The sequence below is a fragment of the Lasiodiplodia theobromae genome (assembly GCF_012971845.1).
Source record: "Lasiodiplodia theobromae strain AM2As chromosome Unknown scaffold_26, whole genome shotgun sequence".
In the NCBI taxonomy this organism is placed as follows: domain Eukaryota; kingdom Fungi; phylum Ascomycota; class Dothideomycetes; order Botryosphaeriales; family Botryosphaeriaceae; genus Lasiodiplodia; species Lasiodiplodia theobromae.
Window position 1 is genome coordinate 464,460 of NW_023336467.1, and position 17,217 is coordinate 481,676.

At 55.2% G+C, this 17,217-nt stretch overlaps 6 protein-coding genes across 6 annotated transcripts; 2 read left to right on the forward strand and 4 right to left on the reverse strand.

The window, feature by feature from the left end:
• Nucleotides 1-486: 486 nt before the first annotated feature.
• On the reverse strand, nucleotides 487-2,142 carry LTHEOB_8360 (uncharacterized protein; the record flags this gene model as incomplete). The annotated part of the gene is made up of 2 exons (XM_035517829.1): nucleotides 487-2,030; nucleotides 2,085-2,142. 2 exons carry the CDS (start codon nucleotides 2,140-2,142, stop codon nucleotides 487-489), a joined length of 1,602 nt encoding a protein of 533 aa, XP_035370480.1.
• Nucleotides 2,143-3,003: 861 nt separating this feature from the next.
• Nucleotides 3,004-6,624, forward strand: LTHEOB_8361 (Kinesin family protein; the record flags this gene model as incomplete). The annotated part of the gene is made up of 8 exons (XM_035517830.1): nucleotides 3,004-3,447; nucleotides 3,499-3,892; nucleotides 3,938-4,968; nucleotides 5,014-5,122; nucleotides 5,177-5,497; nucleotides 5,543-5,775; nucleotides 5,857-6,069; nucleotides 6,118-6,624. 8 exons carry the CDS (start codon nucleotides 3,004-3,006, stop codon nucleotides 6,622-6,624), a joined length of 3,252 nt encoding a protein of 1,083 aa, XP_035370481.1.
• A 2,906-nt stretch (nucleotides 6,625-9,530) lies between these two features.
• LTHEOB_8362 (uncharacterized protein) lies at nucleotides 9,531-9,929 on the reverse strand (the record flags this gene model as incomplete). The annotated part of the gene is made up of 1 exon (XM_035517831.1): nucleotides 9,531-9,929. One exon carries the CDS (start codon nucleotides 9,927-9,929, stop codon nucleotides 9,531-9,533), a length of 399 nt encoding a protein of 132 aa, XP_035370482.1.
• Nucleotides 9,930-10,420: 491 nt separating this feature from the next.
• Nucleotides 10,421-11,251, forward strand: LTHEOB_8363 (uncharacterized protein; the record flags this gene model as incomplete). Its single annotated transcript, XM_035517832.1, has 2 exons — nucleotides 10,421-10,595; nucleotides 10,731-11,251. The coding sequence occupies 2 exons, from the start codon at nucleotides 10,421-10,423 to the stop codon at nucleotides 11,249-11,251; spliced, it is 696 nt and encodes a 231-aa protein (XP_035370483.1).
• Nucleotides 11,252-11,924: 673 nt separating this feature from the next.
• LTHEOB_8364 (Short chain dehydrogenase) lies at nucleotides 11,925-13,223 on the reverse strand (the record flags this gene model as incomplete). The annotated part of the gene is made up of 3 exons (XM_035517833.1): nucleotides 11,925-12,236; nucleotides 12,300-12,667; nucleotides 12,821-13,223. The coding sequence occupies 3 exons, from the start codon at nucleotides 13,221-13,223 to the stop codon at nucleotides 11,925-11,927; spliced, it is 1,083 nt and encodes a 360-aa protein (XP_035370484.1).
• Nucleotides 13,224-14,699: 1,476 nt separating this feature from the next.
• On the reverse strand, nucleotides 14,700-16,644 carry LTHEOB_8365 (Glutamyl-tRNA amidotransferase subunit; the record flags this gene model as incomplete). The annotated part of the gene is made up of 4 exons (XM_035517834.1): nucleotides 14,700-14,842; nucleotides 14,907-14,991; nucleotides 15,044-15,391; nucleotides 15,511-16,644. 4 exons carry the CDS (start codon nucleotides 16,642-16,644, stop codon nucleotides 14,700-14,702), a joined length of 1,710 nt encoding a protein of 569 aa, XP_035370485.1.
• Nucleotides 16,645-17,217: the final 573 nt, after the last annotated feature.

The window sequence follows — 17,217 nt, forward strand, 5'->3', positions numbered from 1 at the left end:
CCTGCAGAGCTGATCATGCGGCTGACTGGCTGTTGCGGCTGACATTGGTGGCCCCAGCCCATCATTTCTATCCCCAGCCACTTATACTGCCGTTTATCCGCTCCAAAAGCTGGTGGCTTGCTTTAGCGCCTCTGTTAGAAGCGCGATCATCAGCCTACACGAGAGCTAACAAGATGATCCTCACCGGAGAGGAAATCACCAGGCAAAGGTTGCAGAGCGAGATCGCTATAAACCTGAGATGCATAATAGCTTGCCATGTCTTCAGCAATCAAATATTGTGAATTAATTTGATCATATCCGAACAGACCGTACCAGAATTCTGCTTGATGCAAAAGGAAATCATGCAATGCTCCCGTTCCACATGTGCTGTGGTTAATGCAGCTGCCTGCCATGCTGATGGTATGCTTGTAATAATCAGGGTATTCGCCGCCCAGCCTAGCGCCCTAAACGCCATGAATGAATGTTTGATCACGAGATTCAAAGAGCTCAGATGACTGTCAGGGTGCTGACAGTATCATTCTTCAGCACTTCGAAGATCAAGCCCGGGAAGCCAAAGATCTCACTAATGCCGAACGTCGAGTCAACGGCTGGCGCAGCAGATGCTCCGCCAGAGCGGCCCTTCTTCTTCTGAACTGGTGAGCTTGTTGCTTCCTCGAATCCACCAAGGAGCTCGCAGCTGCTGCCTGGACTGTCGCCCCAGCCTCGGTTTAGTACCATCCCGCGCTGCATCGAGCGTTCTTCCTCTTCTGTCGCACATGCCGACTTGAAGGCTTCACAAAGACGGCCCTTGACGTCCGTAAAGGACATTTCGGATGTAAGAGATTCTCTATACAGCTCTGTCGGGACATGCTCAAGCGTCCAGCGGCTCCTTCGGTGGCGGTTGAAAGGATATGAACCAGGAACGTTTCCGTGGAAGATGACTTTGGTTGCAACTAGGTTATTTCTGGAGTTCGGAAAATCCTTGGGAATCTCGCGGGGCTCATGGTGTGAAGTCGGCGAAGCGGTGGAAATTGCAGTCGGCCTCGAAATGAGTACATCGAAGCCGTGGTGGAAGTAGTTGTAGAAATGTTCTACCGATGTTGAGTCATCTGTATCCAGGTAAACTTTCCCACCATCCTCAGATCCCTCGGACTCTTCTGGTTCAGAGCCCGTGAATGATTCATGGTCATCAGTGTCAGAGGATTCGGCATCTCCGTATGCCATCGAGCCAACACTGTTACTGAGAGCATCTAGGGTGTTCTGCTTGTTTCCATGAATGGAAAGGCGGTTATCATTCTTGCGATAGATGGCATCCGGCGGCCCCAGTTCGGTGATCAGATCCTGCGGGGTGGTCTCGCTCAAATTGATCCAGAAGGGTGGGCTGGAGCGCCTGACGAGTTCGATACGGCCTTCACCGTAGATTCTGGCGACTTCTATATCATCGGCAACATTCGCCTTGGCCGCAAGCTCCAGGGATCTGGGGTTGGGAGGAGTATGGGTAAACAGAGTACCCCGCGCTTTGGACCAAGACTCGCCGTGGAAGATAGCCATGGATGTAGCTGCAGATGCGGCATGAGACGACAACAAAGAGACGAAGTCTTTATCGGCAGACCATGAAGAAGCTAGCAGAGGGAAGTTGAAGGCAATTCCAGGGTATGATAAGACGTATGTTCCAACTCCCTTGGTATCGTCAGCAGCGGGAGGGATATACTCTCCAGCATACGTCGGACCAAGCAACCTGTCGTAAACATGGCGAAAGCGAGGACCTGTCGGGCCAGCTTGGGCACCTAGAGCGCTGACAGCACCTTCTCCGGCCTTCACGACCTCGGTATTCTTGTAACTGAGCTTTGTCTTGGTGAAGTCGATGACCTCAATGAGCCGTAGGCGTTGGTCAGGGCCGTCGAAACGCAGGCGGATGCCGTTCTCTGGTAAGGTGATGACGACTGGAATGCGCAACGGATACTTGGGATCGAATAGGAGCTGGATCTTGGGGTAGAGGGAAGGCTGGGCCTTGATTCGAGTGAGGATGTCATGGAGTGAGGCGCCAAGCGCTATGAGCAGTTAGTATCCGGCATGTGCAAGCAAGTCTGGGTGGGGAAACTCACTCATGAACCCCAGGGAGCGACCTGGGGTTATGGCGGTGGACGGCGGAGGACTTGACATGTTGAGGTGAGCTCGGGGTGTTGAGGAAGAAGCGTGGGAGTGAGAGGCGGGAGCTGCAAGCTGCGGGCGGGACCCTGAACGCCCCGCGCCTATCAACACGTCGACCACGTGCAGCGTCCACGCGCACTAGTGCCCTGTCAAGGCTGGAACCAACCAGGTGCGCAGCTGCAAACGCGAGATCTATCTGATCTCAACCTGAAGATAGCTGCGGGACCGAGGGTTGAGGGGCGATATTGGCCAGAGGGAGATGCAACCACGATTGGCGAGCTCCCAGCCTGCGGCAAGGAAGACAAGGGACGCGGGGAATGACTGGCCAGCTTTAGCGACGCCTAGAGATTGGCTTATGTGGTGGTGATAAGCCGCGTTTACGCAGCGCAAGCGTAGACACTACCACAAGGTCCAGGAGAAGCACCGAGATGTCCGTGAGGGGCAGGAGAGCGGTGCTGGTGCTTAGGGCGATGATGTCGTTGCTCGGTTGCGGCCGGCGACCCTGACATGGCCGCTTATCGATTAGGCCACTCACTGAGTCATGCCGACGTTTCACCGCCGAATTCCGTGGGTTGTTCGCAGACCGGCGCGCCACGCTCATACGCGGCTTGCGAGATATACTTGGCGATAGATGGCCTATGGGTTGTATATAACTCGTAAAGAGCGGTCCGGGCGGGTATCTGAGAAAATCCGTGAAAGTTGTGTTGTCGTGGGTCGGCCACGCGAGTGTTTACTTTTCGCCTAAAGCGGCAGTCGCTGCCAGGGTACACGAAAACAAACCCGTCGCTTCCCGTATAGCAACTCCGCGCTTCGACACTGCAACCGCGACACTAACACACAGCCTGACCCCACCAAACCCCTCCACATTTTACAATGGCAGGTCCCTCCAGACCTGGCCTTCCCGCCAGCAGGATGAACTCCATGCGCCCGCCCACCGCGCGCAGCCTACAAAGCCTCCGCGCTCAAGCCGGCACACCATCTGGTCGTGCATCGCCCGCCGAGTCCATCGCATCCGTCGCAACAAACGCTACCCGTGCCAGGTCGCCCGAGTCGCGTAAGCGCAAGGACCGCGACTTCGATTCGAGAGTAGATACCAACATCAATGTCGTTGTGCGCTGCAGAGGGCGCAATGACAGAGAGATTCGTGAAAACAGTGGCGTCGTCGTTTCCACAGATGGAGTCAAGGGTCACAACGTCGAGCTCTCCATGGGCGCTAGTGCCCTGAGCAATAAGACCTATAGCTTCGACAAGGTCTTCTCACCAGCTGCTGACCAGCAGATGGTTTTTGACGAAGTTGTTGCGCCCATTTTGGACGATGTGAGTGCTGCCGGTACAAGCGCTCTACACGCCGCTTATTGATGTTCGCAGGTTTTGAACGGCTTCAATTGCACAATATTCGCCTATGGTCAGACGGGTACTGGAAAGACGTACACCATGTCCGGAGACATCACCGATACGCTGCCACTACCCGACGCCGCTGGTATCGTTCCCCGTGTTCTACACACCTTGTTCGAGAAACTTGAGAGCGCAGAATGCGAGAATTCTGTCAAATGCTCTTTCATTGAGCTTTACAATGAAGAGCTTCGCGATCTGCTCGCCGTCGACGACAACATCAAGTTGAAGCTGTACGAGGACAACAGCAAAAAGGGACATTCTGCAACTGTGGTCCAGGGAATGGAAGAGTCACACATCAGCAATGCATCCAAGGGAATCAAACTGCTCCGCGAGGGTAGCCACAAGAGACAAGTCGCCGCGACCAAGTGTAACGACTTGAGTTCTCGGAGTCACACCGTTTTCACCATCACAGTCTACTTGAAGCGCGCAACTGAGACCGGAGAGGACTTCGTGAGCGCAGGAAAGCTGAACCTGGTCGACTTGGCTGGCAGTGAAAACATCCAGCGCAGTGGAGCAGAGAACAAGCGTGCAGCTGAGGCCGGCTTGATCAACAAGAGTTTGCTTACTTTGGGACGTGTCATTAACGCTTTGGTTGAGAAGAGCTCTCACATTCCTTACCGCGAGTCCAAGTTGACTCGACTGCTGCAAGATTCCTTGGGTGGACGTACGAAAACATGCATCATTGCTACGCTGTCTCCGGCAAAGAGCAACCTTGAGGAGACCATTTCTACACTGGACTACGCTTTTCGCGCCAAGAACATCCGAAACAAGCCTCAGGTCAACCAGATGGTTTCTAAGAAGACTTTATTCAAGGAATTCACCACGGAGATCGAGAAGCTGAAAATGGAACTCATTGCCACCAGACAACGGAACGGTGTTTACCTTGCCCAGGAAACATACGAGGAGCTTACGACCGAGAGTGAATCCAGGAGGATCCTCGTCCAAGAGCAGAAGGATAGGATTGAGACCATGGAAACAAATCTCCGGAACAAGGTCCAAGAGCTGTTCAATCTTACTAACAATCTTGCCTCGCTCAAAAAAGACAACGAGGCGACCAAATCCATTCTGGACGGCACAAAGAGCATCTTGGAGAAGACTGAAGTGGTTTTGGAGCACACCAGACAGAACCTGTCTGAGGAGGCTGCTTTGAGAAAGGCTCACGCAAAGACCGAGGAGGAGCTTGCCAACATTGGTCAAGATCTCATTTCGACCCTTGGCAAGACCACCTCTGACATTGGTGGTCTGCACTCTAAGCTCCGCCGTAGATCTGATCTCCACGCCGCCAACCGACAGCAATGGGGCTCCTCCCAGGCTCAGGTTGCGAGCACCACGAACATGGTTGACGAGCGCATTTCCGGCTTCCAATCACATCAACAGGAGCTGATGGCTGGTCTTGCTCTGCGGATGCAGGGCTTTGTGCAAGATGAGTTAGAGAAGCTCGGGGTCTCCCAGGCGTTCCTTTCAGAGAAGATGACAGCTTTTGAGCAGTCAGAAAAGGAGGTTAATGAGCAGACGGCCAAGTCCAAGGAAGACTTGAATGAAGTGTTGGAGGAGATCAAACTTCTCCGCGAGGACGTCAAACAGAAGGTCGGCGCTGGTTTGAATGACCTTTCTGCAGCCGCAGAGAGAATTTCGGCGGGAATTGTGACAGAGCTCGAGGCTTTCCACACCCAACTTCATTCGTCTTACGCAGCTCTGGGCCGAGACTTCAAGAGCACCTTTGACGACCTCATCAAACAGTTGAACGAGCAACACACGGAGGTTGACACTCTCCGGAAGCAGATGTCTGAAGCCAACTTTGAGATCCTCGCAGCTAACAAAGCTGCTCATGCGAGCGTAGTCTCTGTTGTTGAAGAGGAGAAGCAAAAGGCTGTTGCTGAGCGTGAAGAGCTTCTGGCTCAGATGGCTGCCCTGATGAAGTCGACTGCGGCTGCTCAGGAGCAGCGCCTGGCCAAGCGTATCGCCAACGTTGGTAAGGACCTTGACACTGCCAACACCACGTTCGAGATGGCTGCAGAGAGCTACAACAAGAACATGGATGGATGGGTCAACAGGGCGTCCGACTTGGTCACTGGGGTTGTCAAGTCTCGCGAGAACGTCAAGACCAAGATCAAGGCCGACTTTGCCAGTGCAAATGAGCACACTGATTCCCTTCGTCAAACCACCGCTTCGGTGCATGACTCAACGGTCAAGATTGTCAACAGCCAGATGGAGAACATGGATTCCCAACTCCACTCACTCGATGACATTGTGGCCCGTATTCGGGAGCAGAATGAGGCGCATCACACCAGCCACACTGAATCTCTGTCTGCTCTGACGTCAAATGTCCAGGCTTCTTATATCAACATTGGCGAGCACTTCAACACGTCTTTCTCTCGCATCCAGGATGTCAGCTCGGACATGGAGGCTAAGACAGCAACTCTACAAGCTACTCTGCCTCTGCTGGCTGAAGATGGAGAAATCCGTGGCCCACTCAGAGCTCTTCGCGAGGATATCGAGCAACAAAGTCTGCAAGACTACGCACCCACCGGCGAGACTCCGCAAGTCACAAAATACGCATACCCAACGACTCTCCCACGCACCGAGGCACAGGACTCTTTCCTCGCCAAGCTCCGGGGCAAAGCTCCCTCCAGCCGCTCTACCACCGCATCTCCCCAAAAGAGTCCGACGAAGCGCATGGTCTTCACCGACGCCGCCCCGCCCGCAGACGAGGAGCATACCACCACTTCTCTTCCCGCACCCTCCGCTCGTCCTACAAGCGCTGCAAGCGATACCAGCATCACCGGCGGCCTCCGCGAACTCGATCCCAACACCATCAACCCGTCTGCAGCGGCAGAATCGGCATCTGCCCCACCCACTGTCGCACTCACAATCGGCTCCCCGACTCTTGCGCCGGTCGCGCCGACACTCAAGCGCCAGTTCTCCGACAAGACGGAAAGCAAGCTGCCGATGAAGAAGAAGCAGACTCGCATGACCGTTGCTGGCGCCCAGGGTGTTGCTGATAGGGAGAATCTACCGCAGGGTCAGGACTTCAGCAAGAGTGTTGGCATTCCTGGCAGCGGGAGGAAGCTGAGGAGTCAGGGCGGTACTGCCGCGTAAATAAACAAGGCTTATTCATTGTACATTTATGGCGCAGTAGCGATCGCCCTGACGGGGTTGAAGGGGGTTCACGGCGTTTTATTCGTGGGTATCATGGTTCGTTGGGATAGGATTCGTCGCCGTTTCGCTCCCTTTAGCTCATTTCTTTTGTCGACTGATGGACAGGTTCCTTGTGTCAATCCTTGGGTGGAGTTTCTTTGCATCGGTGGTGCTCGGGGGTAGGTGTACAATTCTCTGGATAGCGGATACCTTTCCGACTTTTGAGGGGCATTTCCTTGGCGTTGTTGATGGGTTTTGTGGGACTGAGCAGGAGGCTAATATCGATTACTGGCTTTCGTGACATTGCATTCTGCGGCTGGCGTGATGTGCCTGACGTGTTCGGTCGATTTGTATCGTTCCACATCGCAGAACCTGGTTGGTCATTATGCGACCCAATTGAGAGCACAGCTTTGTCAGCGTGTGGCACAGCTCTGCCATCTCAGCAGGCAGCAAGATTCCGTGCTTCTACTTCTACTGAGTCTTCCTGACCGGTTTCTATGTCTTTGCAGGCTCACAGTTCATCGACTACCTTCGAGATTTGCTTTCAACATTACCACTTACGGCCACCATTCGGGCCCACGCTTGCCGGTTTGTTCTTGAGTATTCACGTAAGAATATAGGCCCCCAGGATGGAGGCCATTGATACAAGCCTAGCCATGATCCCGGATGCGGGCCACCGCCTGCCCGACTTCAGCTACCAATATTCCACAACGATGCCTCCTGGAGGATCTCGTCGTTGCCGGGCTTGCTTCTCTCTGTATTATCAGGATCCTGAACACTGTCTCCGAGTCATCCCTGGCCCAGGTCCCTGTGTCTCTTTTGGCGTATGGACTACAAGTGTCAGGAACATGCACCTTCAAAGTCGCTTCTGTATCATCTGTCATCTTCTCTGTGTCTTAATTGCTGGATTACCTAGCCGTTTCGAAGAGATAGAGCTCATGACAACCTACAGGTGCGCATGTTCGGTTAGAGTGGCGGGGGTCGAGACTGAAGGCTTTCTTCTCCCGGAACGTGGTATCCGAGCCTGTAATATCATTCCTGGGTCTAAGACTTCCAGAGCCGACCATATTGACCCAGGTTTAATTCGCGGATGGATTGAAACATGCGAGAGGGACCACAACTCGGGAGAAAACCCTGCGCGCATGTCACGGCTGAAGGACCCAATTGACATTACTTTGATTGACGTAGTTGATCAACGTCTCGTACGCGGCTCGTCATCTATGCCGTTTTGTGCATTGAGTTACGTTTGGGGCGGAGTGGAAGGCTTCAGAACTACGTCCGCGAACCGCGCGGCACTCGAATTACCAGGATCTTTGCTGCAACCGCAAGTTTCGAGTCAAATCCCTCAGACGATCAAAGATGCAATGCGTTTAGTCTCTCTGATTGGAGAACGATTCCTTTGGGTGGATGCTCTCTGCATCCAGCAGGACAACGCAGCCATGAAGCACAATCAGATAATGCAAATGGACATCGTATATGGCCACGCTATGTTAACCATCGCAAATCTTTCTGGCGAGAATGCGGACGCGCCTCTTCCAAGAGTACCCAGCGAAGCAGACGTATTGATGGAAAGCGCATCTACTGATGCATCCATGAGACAGCAGGCTGGTCCAGTGAATAGGACAGGCTTGATTCCGGTTGGGTTTAATATCAACAGCACTGTTCGATGGTCGACATATGATACTCGAGCATGGACATTCCAGGAAAGACTTCTATCCCAACGTTGCCTATTTCTTGGAGAGTACCAATGCTTTTTCCGCTGTCATTCCCACTTACAGGCCGAACTTCCATGTCTCTATGGATATGACTACGCCTTGGACATCATACCAAACTGGAATAATCCCCCGCTAAGCTGTTTCGTCGATTTCTCGCTATTTCCTCGTGGACGCAAACAACATATTCACTTTGGTCATTTTCAACAACTACTCGAGGTGTATCGAATGAAAACGCTCTCGTGGGAGTCAGATACTTTGAACGCATTTTCCGGAATCCTTGCTGCGCTTACGGAGCAGAGTGGGTGGACCTTTCTTTCTGGACTACCTGAGCAGCACCTTGAGTTTGGACTTTTGTGGATTCCAGACGGTCAAGGACCTGTTCGCCGGATCGAGGGATTTCCCACGTGGTCCTGGGCAGCGTGGGATTGCGTTCCAATATGGGATCGTAACTTTGGGTATCCATATACCTTAAATTACACACAAGAAGGCCGGACGGAGATCGACGGCTTACAGACATTTCACCAAACCCCACGGCGGCCCATTTCCCGCGAGCCAACAGTGCCTATCGGAATTTCCTCTCCATCGGATGCTCGCGCCGGGATCGATGTGCTCGCCTTCCATGCTGACACAGTTCCTTCCCGGTATTTCGACTTGAGGTATAATCAGAGTCGGTCTGTGCTCAAGATCAAAGATTTTGAGGAGAGACAATGTGGGGTTTGCTGCCCAGGCTCCACAGCTGTTGAAGACGTGAACGAAGTGATGGAGGTTGTCCTCTTATCCAGGTTTCGAGTCGGAGAAAAAGGATCGCTTGATGATATATACATGACGTTATTTGATGAGTGGGAGTACCCATACTCTGATTGGGCTTTTCTCAACGTCATGTTTATTCGTTGGGAGAGAGGATACGCTGAGCGCGTGTGTGTCGGACTCATGCATGAACGTGCATTCATGAATGCGGGGCCAGCTCGGAAAGAGATATTGCTAGCGTGATGTCACATGAAAGATGTTATTTGAGTAGATAGGCACACACAGAAGGGCACCGCTCGATTTCCGCACAGTCAGCTCGCATGAACTTCTCCAGTATTCTTTACGCTGTCAAGCGTACGATTGCTAAAGTCCACCCTCTAAGATTTCGGCATTGCAACTATCCACTCAACTCTCGGCCTCTCCGATAGACTCCTTCAAGATCTCCCAGTCGTTCACCACCATCAGGATCTGGAATCCAAGTTTCGCCCTCTGCTCCTCGAACAAGTCATTCAGCTCGACGTTCCACACTTGCAGCAGCAAGTTCATGATGCGCTTGTTGATCTGAAGAATACCATCAGGGACGGAAGAGCTTTCCAGATTGTCAACTTGGGTTTCAGTCAAGCTTTCGTAGGAAGCGTCATCGTCGCTGTCACTGGAAGCCTCCTCAGTTGGGCTCATCAGGATACGCCTGTGCATTCCGTCGATGTCTGCTTGTAAGCGCTGGAGGGCAGTCTCAGCTCCACGAACCCAGTCTGGGTTGCTAACGTGAGGGGAGGTGGTGACTTCAGCAAAGGTGAGAGCCATGATGGCTATTTGGTATCCTTGCGAGAACTTGATGGTTGTTGTTTGGAGATAGAGGCAAATCTAAACAAGAGGGTTTAAAAGTTCTTGGAGCAGTGAAGAGCAGAAGCACGTGGGTGTGTGCGATTTCCCAAAGAGGGTTCTACGTGCATGTGGCAGCTCCTCGAGGCTGAAAAGAGCATTCCGCCACATGAGCATATCCGGATACAGATTTTCAGACAGTTTCGAGCACGTGGATGTAAGATCTAGTGAATAGGATAATTCATCCTGAGGAAGCCAAATCTTGCAATTGTAAGCAACCCGTTGTCATGGTCGAGGGAGGTGTTGAGCAATGGGCCAATAGGAAGCAAGAGCAAGCGGATTATGCAGGAAGCTTGGGCCCATCCAGGATCATGGGCCTTTGCGAGGCGTGATTGTCGCCGGCGTCATCGACCTTTGCCTCCATTCTCCTCTCACCTTCTCCGCACCTACTCCACGTTTTCGACGTCGCTACAATGGGCTCCTCGGCATCCAAGGCGTCCCGCGCCGCCAACAGCGCCGCCCGCGTCTACCCCACAGCCGCATCCAAAGCCGCAACGAACGCACCGAAGCCCACACAAGCCGGCCGCGCCTCGCAACCTGGTCCTACCGTGCGCCCGCAGCCGCAAGCCAGCGAGACGAGGGATGAAGGTACGCGCGCACCGTCAGATCCCAGTTCCACCAAATCCCCAATCTTCAAACAATCCTCTGGCACCACATCTTCATAACGGCCGCACCGCAGACTCTTCAGCAAACCCACCCACTAACCTCACCCGCGCCACACAGCCATCAACCTCGACGCCGCCGACCCGGCCTTCGCCGCCCAACTCCGCTCCATCGGCCCCGTCGAATCGAACCCCTACACCTCCAACTCATCCACCTCACCCTACGAACCGCACCGGCAACCGCTCGAACCCAGCACGAACACTAAATCTACTATGCCTCCCACCTCCTCGCGCCGCCACCCCGACGCCAACACCAGCAACCTCCCCGACTTCTCAACGGGGCCCAACCCCTTCGGCCCGCCGACGGGCGCGCCCATGCCGCCGCGCATGCACAACCCGGCGCTGACGATCCTGTCGGCGCGCGAGCGGCTGGCCGAGGAGGCGGAGCAGGAGTTTGCGAACCTCGGCCGCCGCGGGGCGCCCGGGCGGCAGTTTTTGGATGTGGTGGAGCTGAGGAAGGTGCTGGTGCTGCGGGATCAGCGCGGCGGCGGCAGGCCGGCCGGCGAGATTGAGCGGCAGTTGGGGTTGCGGGAGGGCGTGGTGGGGAGGCTGGGGCCGAAGGGGGTGGTGGAGGCGCTGTGAGTGGTGTAGGAGACTGAAATGCCCCCAAAAGAGTTAGGAATCTGCGCGACTTTTCTTCGCACTTGCTCCGTTGTGGGGAGGATTTTTGTGTGGAGAGGCGCGGAGAGGGTGCGGGTTGGTGGCCGATGTCGGAGAGGGCGTCGACACAAGACTTGAGCAGTGCATTCGGGATTGGCTGATGCAAGAATTCTTCGTCGGCAGCTAGGAGACGCGAGGGCCGGTTTGTGGCGTCCGAGACTGAGTTCGAAAAGTCACGCGGTGCTGCTGGAAGGCTACGAACGATTTCCGGCATAATTTGGTCTCAGCAACGGCCATGCTTGTGGCTTCTTTCCTCGGTCGAACTCCATTTCTGGAAGAACTGGCCGTATTCGATCAAGAACCACGGAGCAACCCGGCAGTCTTATTGGTGCGTCGTCAATCGAGCACCATGGGCGGCATATATCTCTACTCAGCAAAAAGCGTCAAAAGTGCTGATATCTCTCAAAGTACGAGAAAAAGGACTTTTCGTTACTAATAAGAGACTCTGTACGTTCGATATGTATGTATGTACTATACGAAGCGCCTCGCTCAATGATGATGATTCATGAATTGAAAGATGAAAGAGAGCATCTCCAACTTTCTTCCTATATTCTCATTTCTTAGCCCCATATGTCCCCTTCATTCTCTCTCCAGTTTACCACGCCGCATGCCCGCCATCTATCCTCAGGTCAGAGCCGGTCATGAAGCTGCTGGCATCGCTGATGAGGAAGACGCCGGCGCCGCGGTACTCCTGGGGCGCGCTGAGGCGGCCGAGCATGTTCTGGGTGGGCCAGTCGGTGCGGCGCTCGGGGAACTGCTTGAACAGCTCCTCGACCATGGCCGTGACGATGTAGCCCGGCGAGATGGTGTTGACGCGGATGCCGTACGCGCCCCACTCGGAGGCCAGGTTGCGGGCGAGCTGGATGACGGCGGCCTTGCTGGCGTTGTAGGCCGGGCAGATGAGGCCCTGAAGTATCGTTAGCCTCTCTTCTCCTTCTCTTCTAAGCATCAAGTATTATTCCAATCATACCCTATTCGCAATCGTCCCGCTCATGCTGGCAATCATGACGATGCTGCCGCCGTTGTCGAAGCGGATCATCTGCTTGGCGGCGGCCTGGGCCGTCATGAAGGCGCCCGTGACGTTGACCTCGAGCATCGTGTTGGCGTCCTCGGCGCTGTACTCGAGGGCGGGCGTCTCCTGCTGGATGCCTGCGGCCGCTATGAGCCCGTCCAGCCGCCCGTGCTCGTCGCCGATTGCCGCGACGATCTTGTTCAGCCCCGCGACGTCGCGCACGTCGATCTGCCGGTAGTGCAGCGCGGTGCCCAGCTCGGTGCGCGCGCGCTCCTGGATGGGGGCGAAGTCGGGCGAGGGGATGGGCAGGCGGTCGAGGGCGTAGACTGGTTTTTGGGGTCCCCGGTTAGCAATTCGGCGTCTCTCTTGAAAACTACGAGACTAGGGGAGAGCCTAGTTGGATGGTATAGTGGGTGAATGATCACTCTCCCACTGGAACCCTCCACGGAAGAGCGCGAAGAACGTAGAGAAAAACTCACCAGTCGCGCCCGCCTCCAGCAGCGCCTCCGCCTGCGTCAATCCCAACCCGCGCGCTCCACCGGACACCAGCACGACCTTGTCCCTCAGGCTAAACTCGGGCAGCCGCTTCTGCGTGCCCAGGTACGCCGTGGCCGTGCTGGCCTTGTCGGCGGCGGGCGGCGCCGGCGCATTGTTGTCGCTCTCGAACTCGCGCGGCGGCTCGCGGACAGCGGCGGAAGCGGAAAAGCTGCGTGTGGTGGTCGCCGATGCCCTTGCTATTCTTGGCAATATTGCTGGTGCGGATGCGGCCGTCGTCCTGCAGGAGAGGGTTGGGATTGATATTGCGGGGTGGCGTGGGGTACTAAGCGACGCGAACGTGCGGAGAAGAGCGCGGGGAAGGACGGTCGTCGTCGGCGAAGGCATGGTGGGATGGTAAGATCGGCGGACTACTCGTTCGGGTAATTGCTGTCGCCCTTGCGGAAGCCCTGCTGGAACACGGAGAGGGCAATTGGCTGCGAAGGACTCATTATGAGACAGGCGTCCTCGAATTATGTGAAGATTGTAGACGCACCTCTCTGAAGCTAAGTGGCAACGAGGAATGAGCCGCAGAGAGATCTCTTTTTTTTTCTTTTTTTTCTCTGGTTTCCTTCTCAGGCGCGCGGGATGCTAGAGAGGTAGTGTAGATCTGAGATGGACGCTCGCGTGCAAGCAAGATCAACGCAAGCAATCAGCAAGGGGGGCGAAACCCAGAAACAACAAAAAGCGATGTTGGAGATCAACGGCAGAACAAGGTGCAGAATGCAGGCTCTCTACGCCCCCAAGGAAGAGCGTCTTTGCTTTATATTTCTTCGCCCATGAGTAAAGCTAGCCAGCTACTTGCCGCGCTTCCTGATCCTCCGTCTAGACCGTCAGCGCAGCTGCATCAACCAAAGGAAAACCAGAGCGCCTCGTCACGCGGGCCCGGCAATCATTGAGTAGCCGCCGCGCCCGTTGCGCGCTGCCGACTCTCCCACCAAGCCACCGAAGCTTAGGGGGCGAAAAAGAGGGGAGAGCTCGAGCTACTATCCGTCCGGGATGCCCGAATTGGTTTCCGGTTGGGGGAGAGGAGGAAGGTCGTGTGGACAATGTCGTGGCACGGCATCAGCCTCGCTCTCACACCAATTGCCCATGACAAGAAACCCATCACTGGCACGTTCCACCCTCCCCGCAGAAAAGGGGAAAAAAGAAAAAGAGGATCACTGCCCGGAGAAAGGGCCTGACCCAGTGGCCCGTGGACTGGAGACGTGGTGCGGAATTTCCGCATTGGGCAATCCGCGATGCTGAGAGACACGACTCCGCCGCCCCCGCTGCTCTGCCGCCGCCACATCATTCGAGATTCTGGATTCTTTTGGGCTCCAGCACCCGAGTAATAATAATCGGGTCCTCGCGGCTCGAGGGAGAAGATCTCGAACGGTGAGTACGTTTGTGGGCCCCCCGCCGCAGCACAGACTACGTAGCCGCATATGTTGTGTGTAGTCTGGCTGTCTGGCCTTTCTAACAACATATTTGTGGTGTTGCGTGGTTGGTTAAAGTAGATATAAAGGTATCGTTACACAGCGCCTTCCGCCCGGGAATAACGGCAGCGGTAAGTTGTCCTGGGCTAATTCTGATGTGCAGTTGGATTTGCAGCAGTATGACATGCAGCGGCTGTCACAGCAACATCACCCATACGAACGGGAGCAGCGCTTAGGAATACTGTTTTAGGAAGTGGATTACCGGTCTAGAAGCTTGTCAAATGAGAGTGCGTTTTGGAAAACATCATGCGGACAATTTTATGTCGCTATTGGTAAATCTCCGCTCCGTGCATTTTGACCCCGGTACCTGGGATTCCTTCCGGATCACTTTATTGGGCCCTCTTCTTTACTTCTTAACTCCGAAGCCGGCGAAAGGTACACCCGTCTTATCCACGATGTATTCCATAGCTTGCAATACCTTTTCATCATCGAAAGGCCGACCCACCAGCTGCAAGCACACCGGCGCATCACGGTAGACCTCAGGGTCGTCTGTATCACCAAAATAAGTAAGTCAAAAAGGCCCGAATGAAGATCAAGAGCTTGGACAACATACAAAGCTGGTGGTTGAAGGCGTCCTGATCGTTGCGGGGCTGGTAGGCCTCGTCCTTGACATCGACTGTCGTGTCGACTTCTGTGACCTTCTGCAAGTCAGCATGTGTTGTTCTTGCATGGTCGATCCAACCAACTCACCGGGAAAACGAGCGACGGGTAGTCCAGCAGGTTCCATTGGCTCGTGTAGCCCCAATACTTCGCGTTGTCGACTGGAGGTGCGGCACCAGGTCCGACCGGGCAGAGGATGACGTCCACCATATCTGAACCGTCATCCTTCGTAGCTGTTGCATTCCAGTGCGCCGCGTACTCTGTGCGGTATTGCTCGCGCAGCTTCGTGAGACGCCAGACTTCAGGGATTGTGTAAGGCTCCTTGGGTACGTGCGGATTCTCTTTCAGGATGAACTTGGAGAGTGGCCGCCAGGGCTCGCCAGAAGCGTCGATTGCTGCTGCCTCCTCCCGGCCACCGTCGCTGAAATAGAGGCTTGCCTGAAAGTTATTGTCAGCTCTGAACTGAGCCTTCAGAAAATAGGAGTTGAAGCGGAAATCGATATCTTCAGCGAAGATATAGTCCGGCTTGGAAAACTCCAAAAGATGGAGGAACTTACAATAATTTCCCAAGCAAGGTCATGCTTATAGGGCGTCCACTCAACCACCTCAACCCCTTCCGCCGCCTTGAGCTTGTCCACAACCTCCTTCAGCGCCCTCAGCACCGGCGGGTGTGGCTTCACGACACCATCATCCCACAAAACACCAACCTTCAACCTCCTCTTCCCTTCCGGGTCCTTGGGCAACCAATCTTCGTCGTACCTCCACTTCATCGGAACCAAGTCGACCTGTCTCAACCACGGCTTGGAATCAATCAGCGTCTTCACAAACACCTTGATTCCCTCCAAGCTAGTGCTCAGCGGGCCGATAACAGGCACAATCTGCTCCTGCCCCTTCATCGTCGCCACGCCACCAGCCAGCGGCAGCCGGTGAGCCGTCGGACGGAGGCCCCAGACGCCATTGTTGGCCGCGGGGTTCCTAATGCTGCCGCCGATATCCGTGCCGACGCCCAGACAGCTGCCGCGAAAGCCGATCAGCGCGCCCTCACCGCCGCTGGACCCGCCGCTCGTCAGCGCCGTGTTGAACGGGTTGACGGTGACGCCGAAGATGTTGTTGGACGTCTCGAGGTGCATCAGCGTCTGCGGCTGCGTCGTGCGCGCGTAGAAGACGCAGCCGGCCGCCCAGAGAATCTCGAGGATGAGCGCCTGCGGCGCCTCGTGGTCCGCCCACGCGCAGAAGCCTGCGTTCGTCTTGAACCCGTCGCCCATGGCCACGTGCTCCTTGACCGAGATCGGCAGCCCGTGCAGCGGCCCAACGGGCTTGCCGTGCGTGGCTAGGTGCGCGTCCAGCTCGGCGGCGCGGGCGAGCGCGCGCGCGGGGAGCAGCTCCGTGATGCAGTTTGTGGCGTGTTGTGCTAGCGCGGCGCGGCGGAGGAAGGCCCGTGTAACGGTGGTCGAGGTCAGCTTGCCGGCGGCGAGCGAGGCCAGGAGGTCCTCAGGGGCCGTCTCGGTGATGGAGACTTCTTCCGAGGTGAGGAACTGAGAGGGTAGGGAGGTGGTGTTGAGAGGGAGTGTGTCTGGCAGCTTGGAGAGAGGGGGCTCTACGGCGGCGAGGGTTGTGTCGCGGTGGGCTTGGAGGGCCGCGGCAACTTCTTGCCAGGGCTTCCCGTTGGGGACAGGGACTGGAGAAGCCATGCTTGGTAGTATATTCAGCAAAAGGGTCAAGAAGTTTTGAATGACCGAGGTAAGCTGTTGAAGTGAGGGGATGAAGTGGAATGGCGAGCTGTAGGAACCCGTGGTGGAGTTATTTGAGGGGCTGGCATGGCGGTAACTGAGGGAAAAAGAGACAGCAGCTGATTACTAGTCGCAACTTTCTGCAGCTTGTGTAGCAATGCCCTACAGTGGGGTTCGAGATTGATAATGGAGGGGGACTGATAACCGCCGGGCCCAAGCTCCTTTCTCCTTATGGCAGGTACAACCGACGGAATCGCTTTCCCAAAGACACATCAAGTCTTCTAATAATTCGAAGCAGGCTGCTTTTCTGTGCTAATCAATTGAGAGTTAGGGTGATTTGATCGGGCAGAAGTCGGAGGTATCTAACTAACGGAGCGTCAGAAGGCTTGATGCAGGTACGGGCTATACAAGGATGCGAGCCGAGGAGCGGGATATCGACTATCGGCCTATCACGGCTTCGTCGGCATCAAGCCTCTACATATCTGCAACCTCTGCATTCTTATCTCAACGGCTCTTTTGACTCTCCGCCTGCAA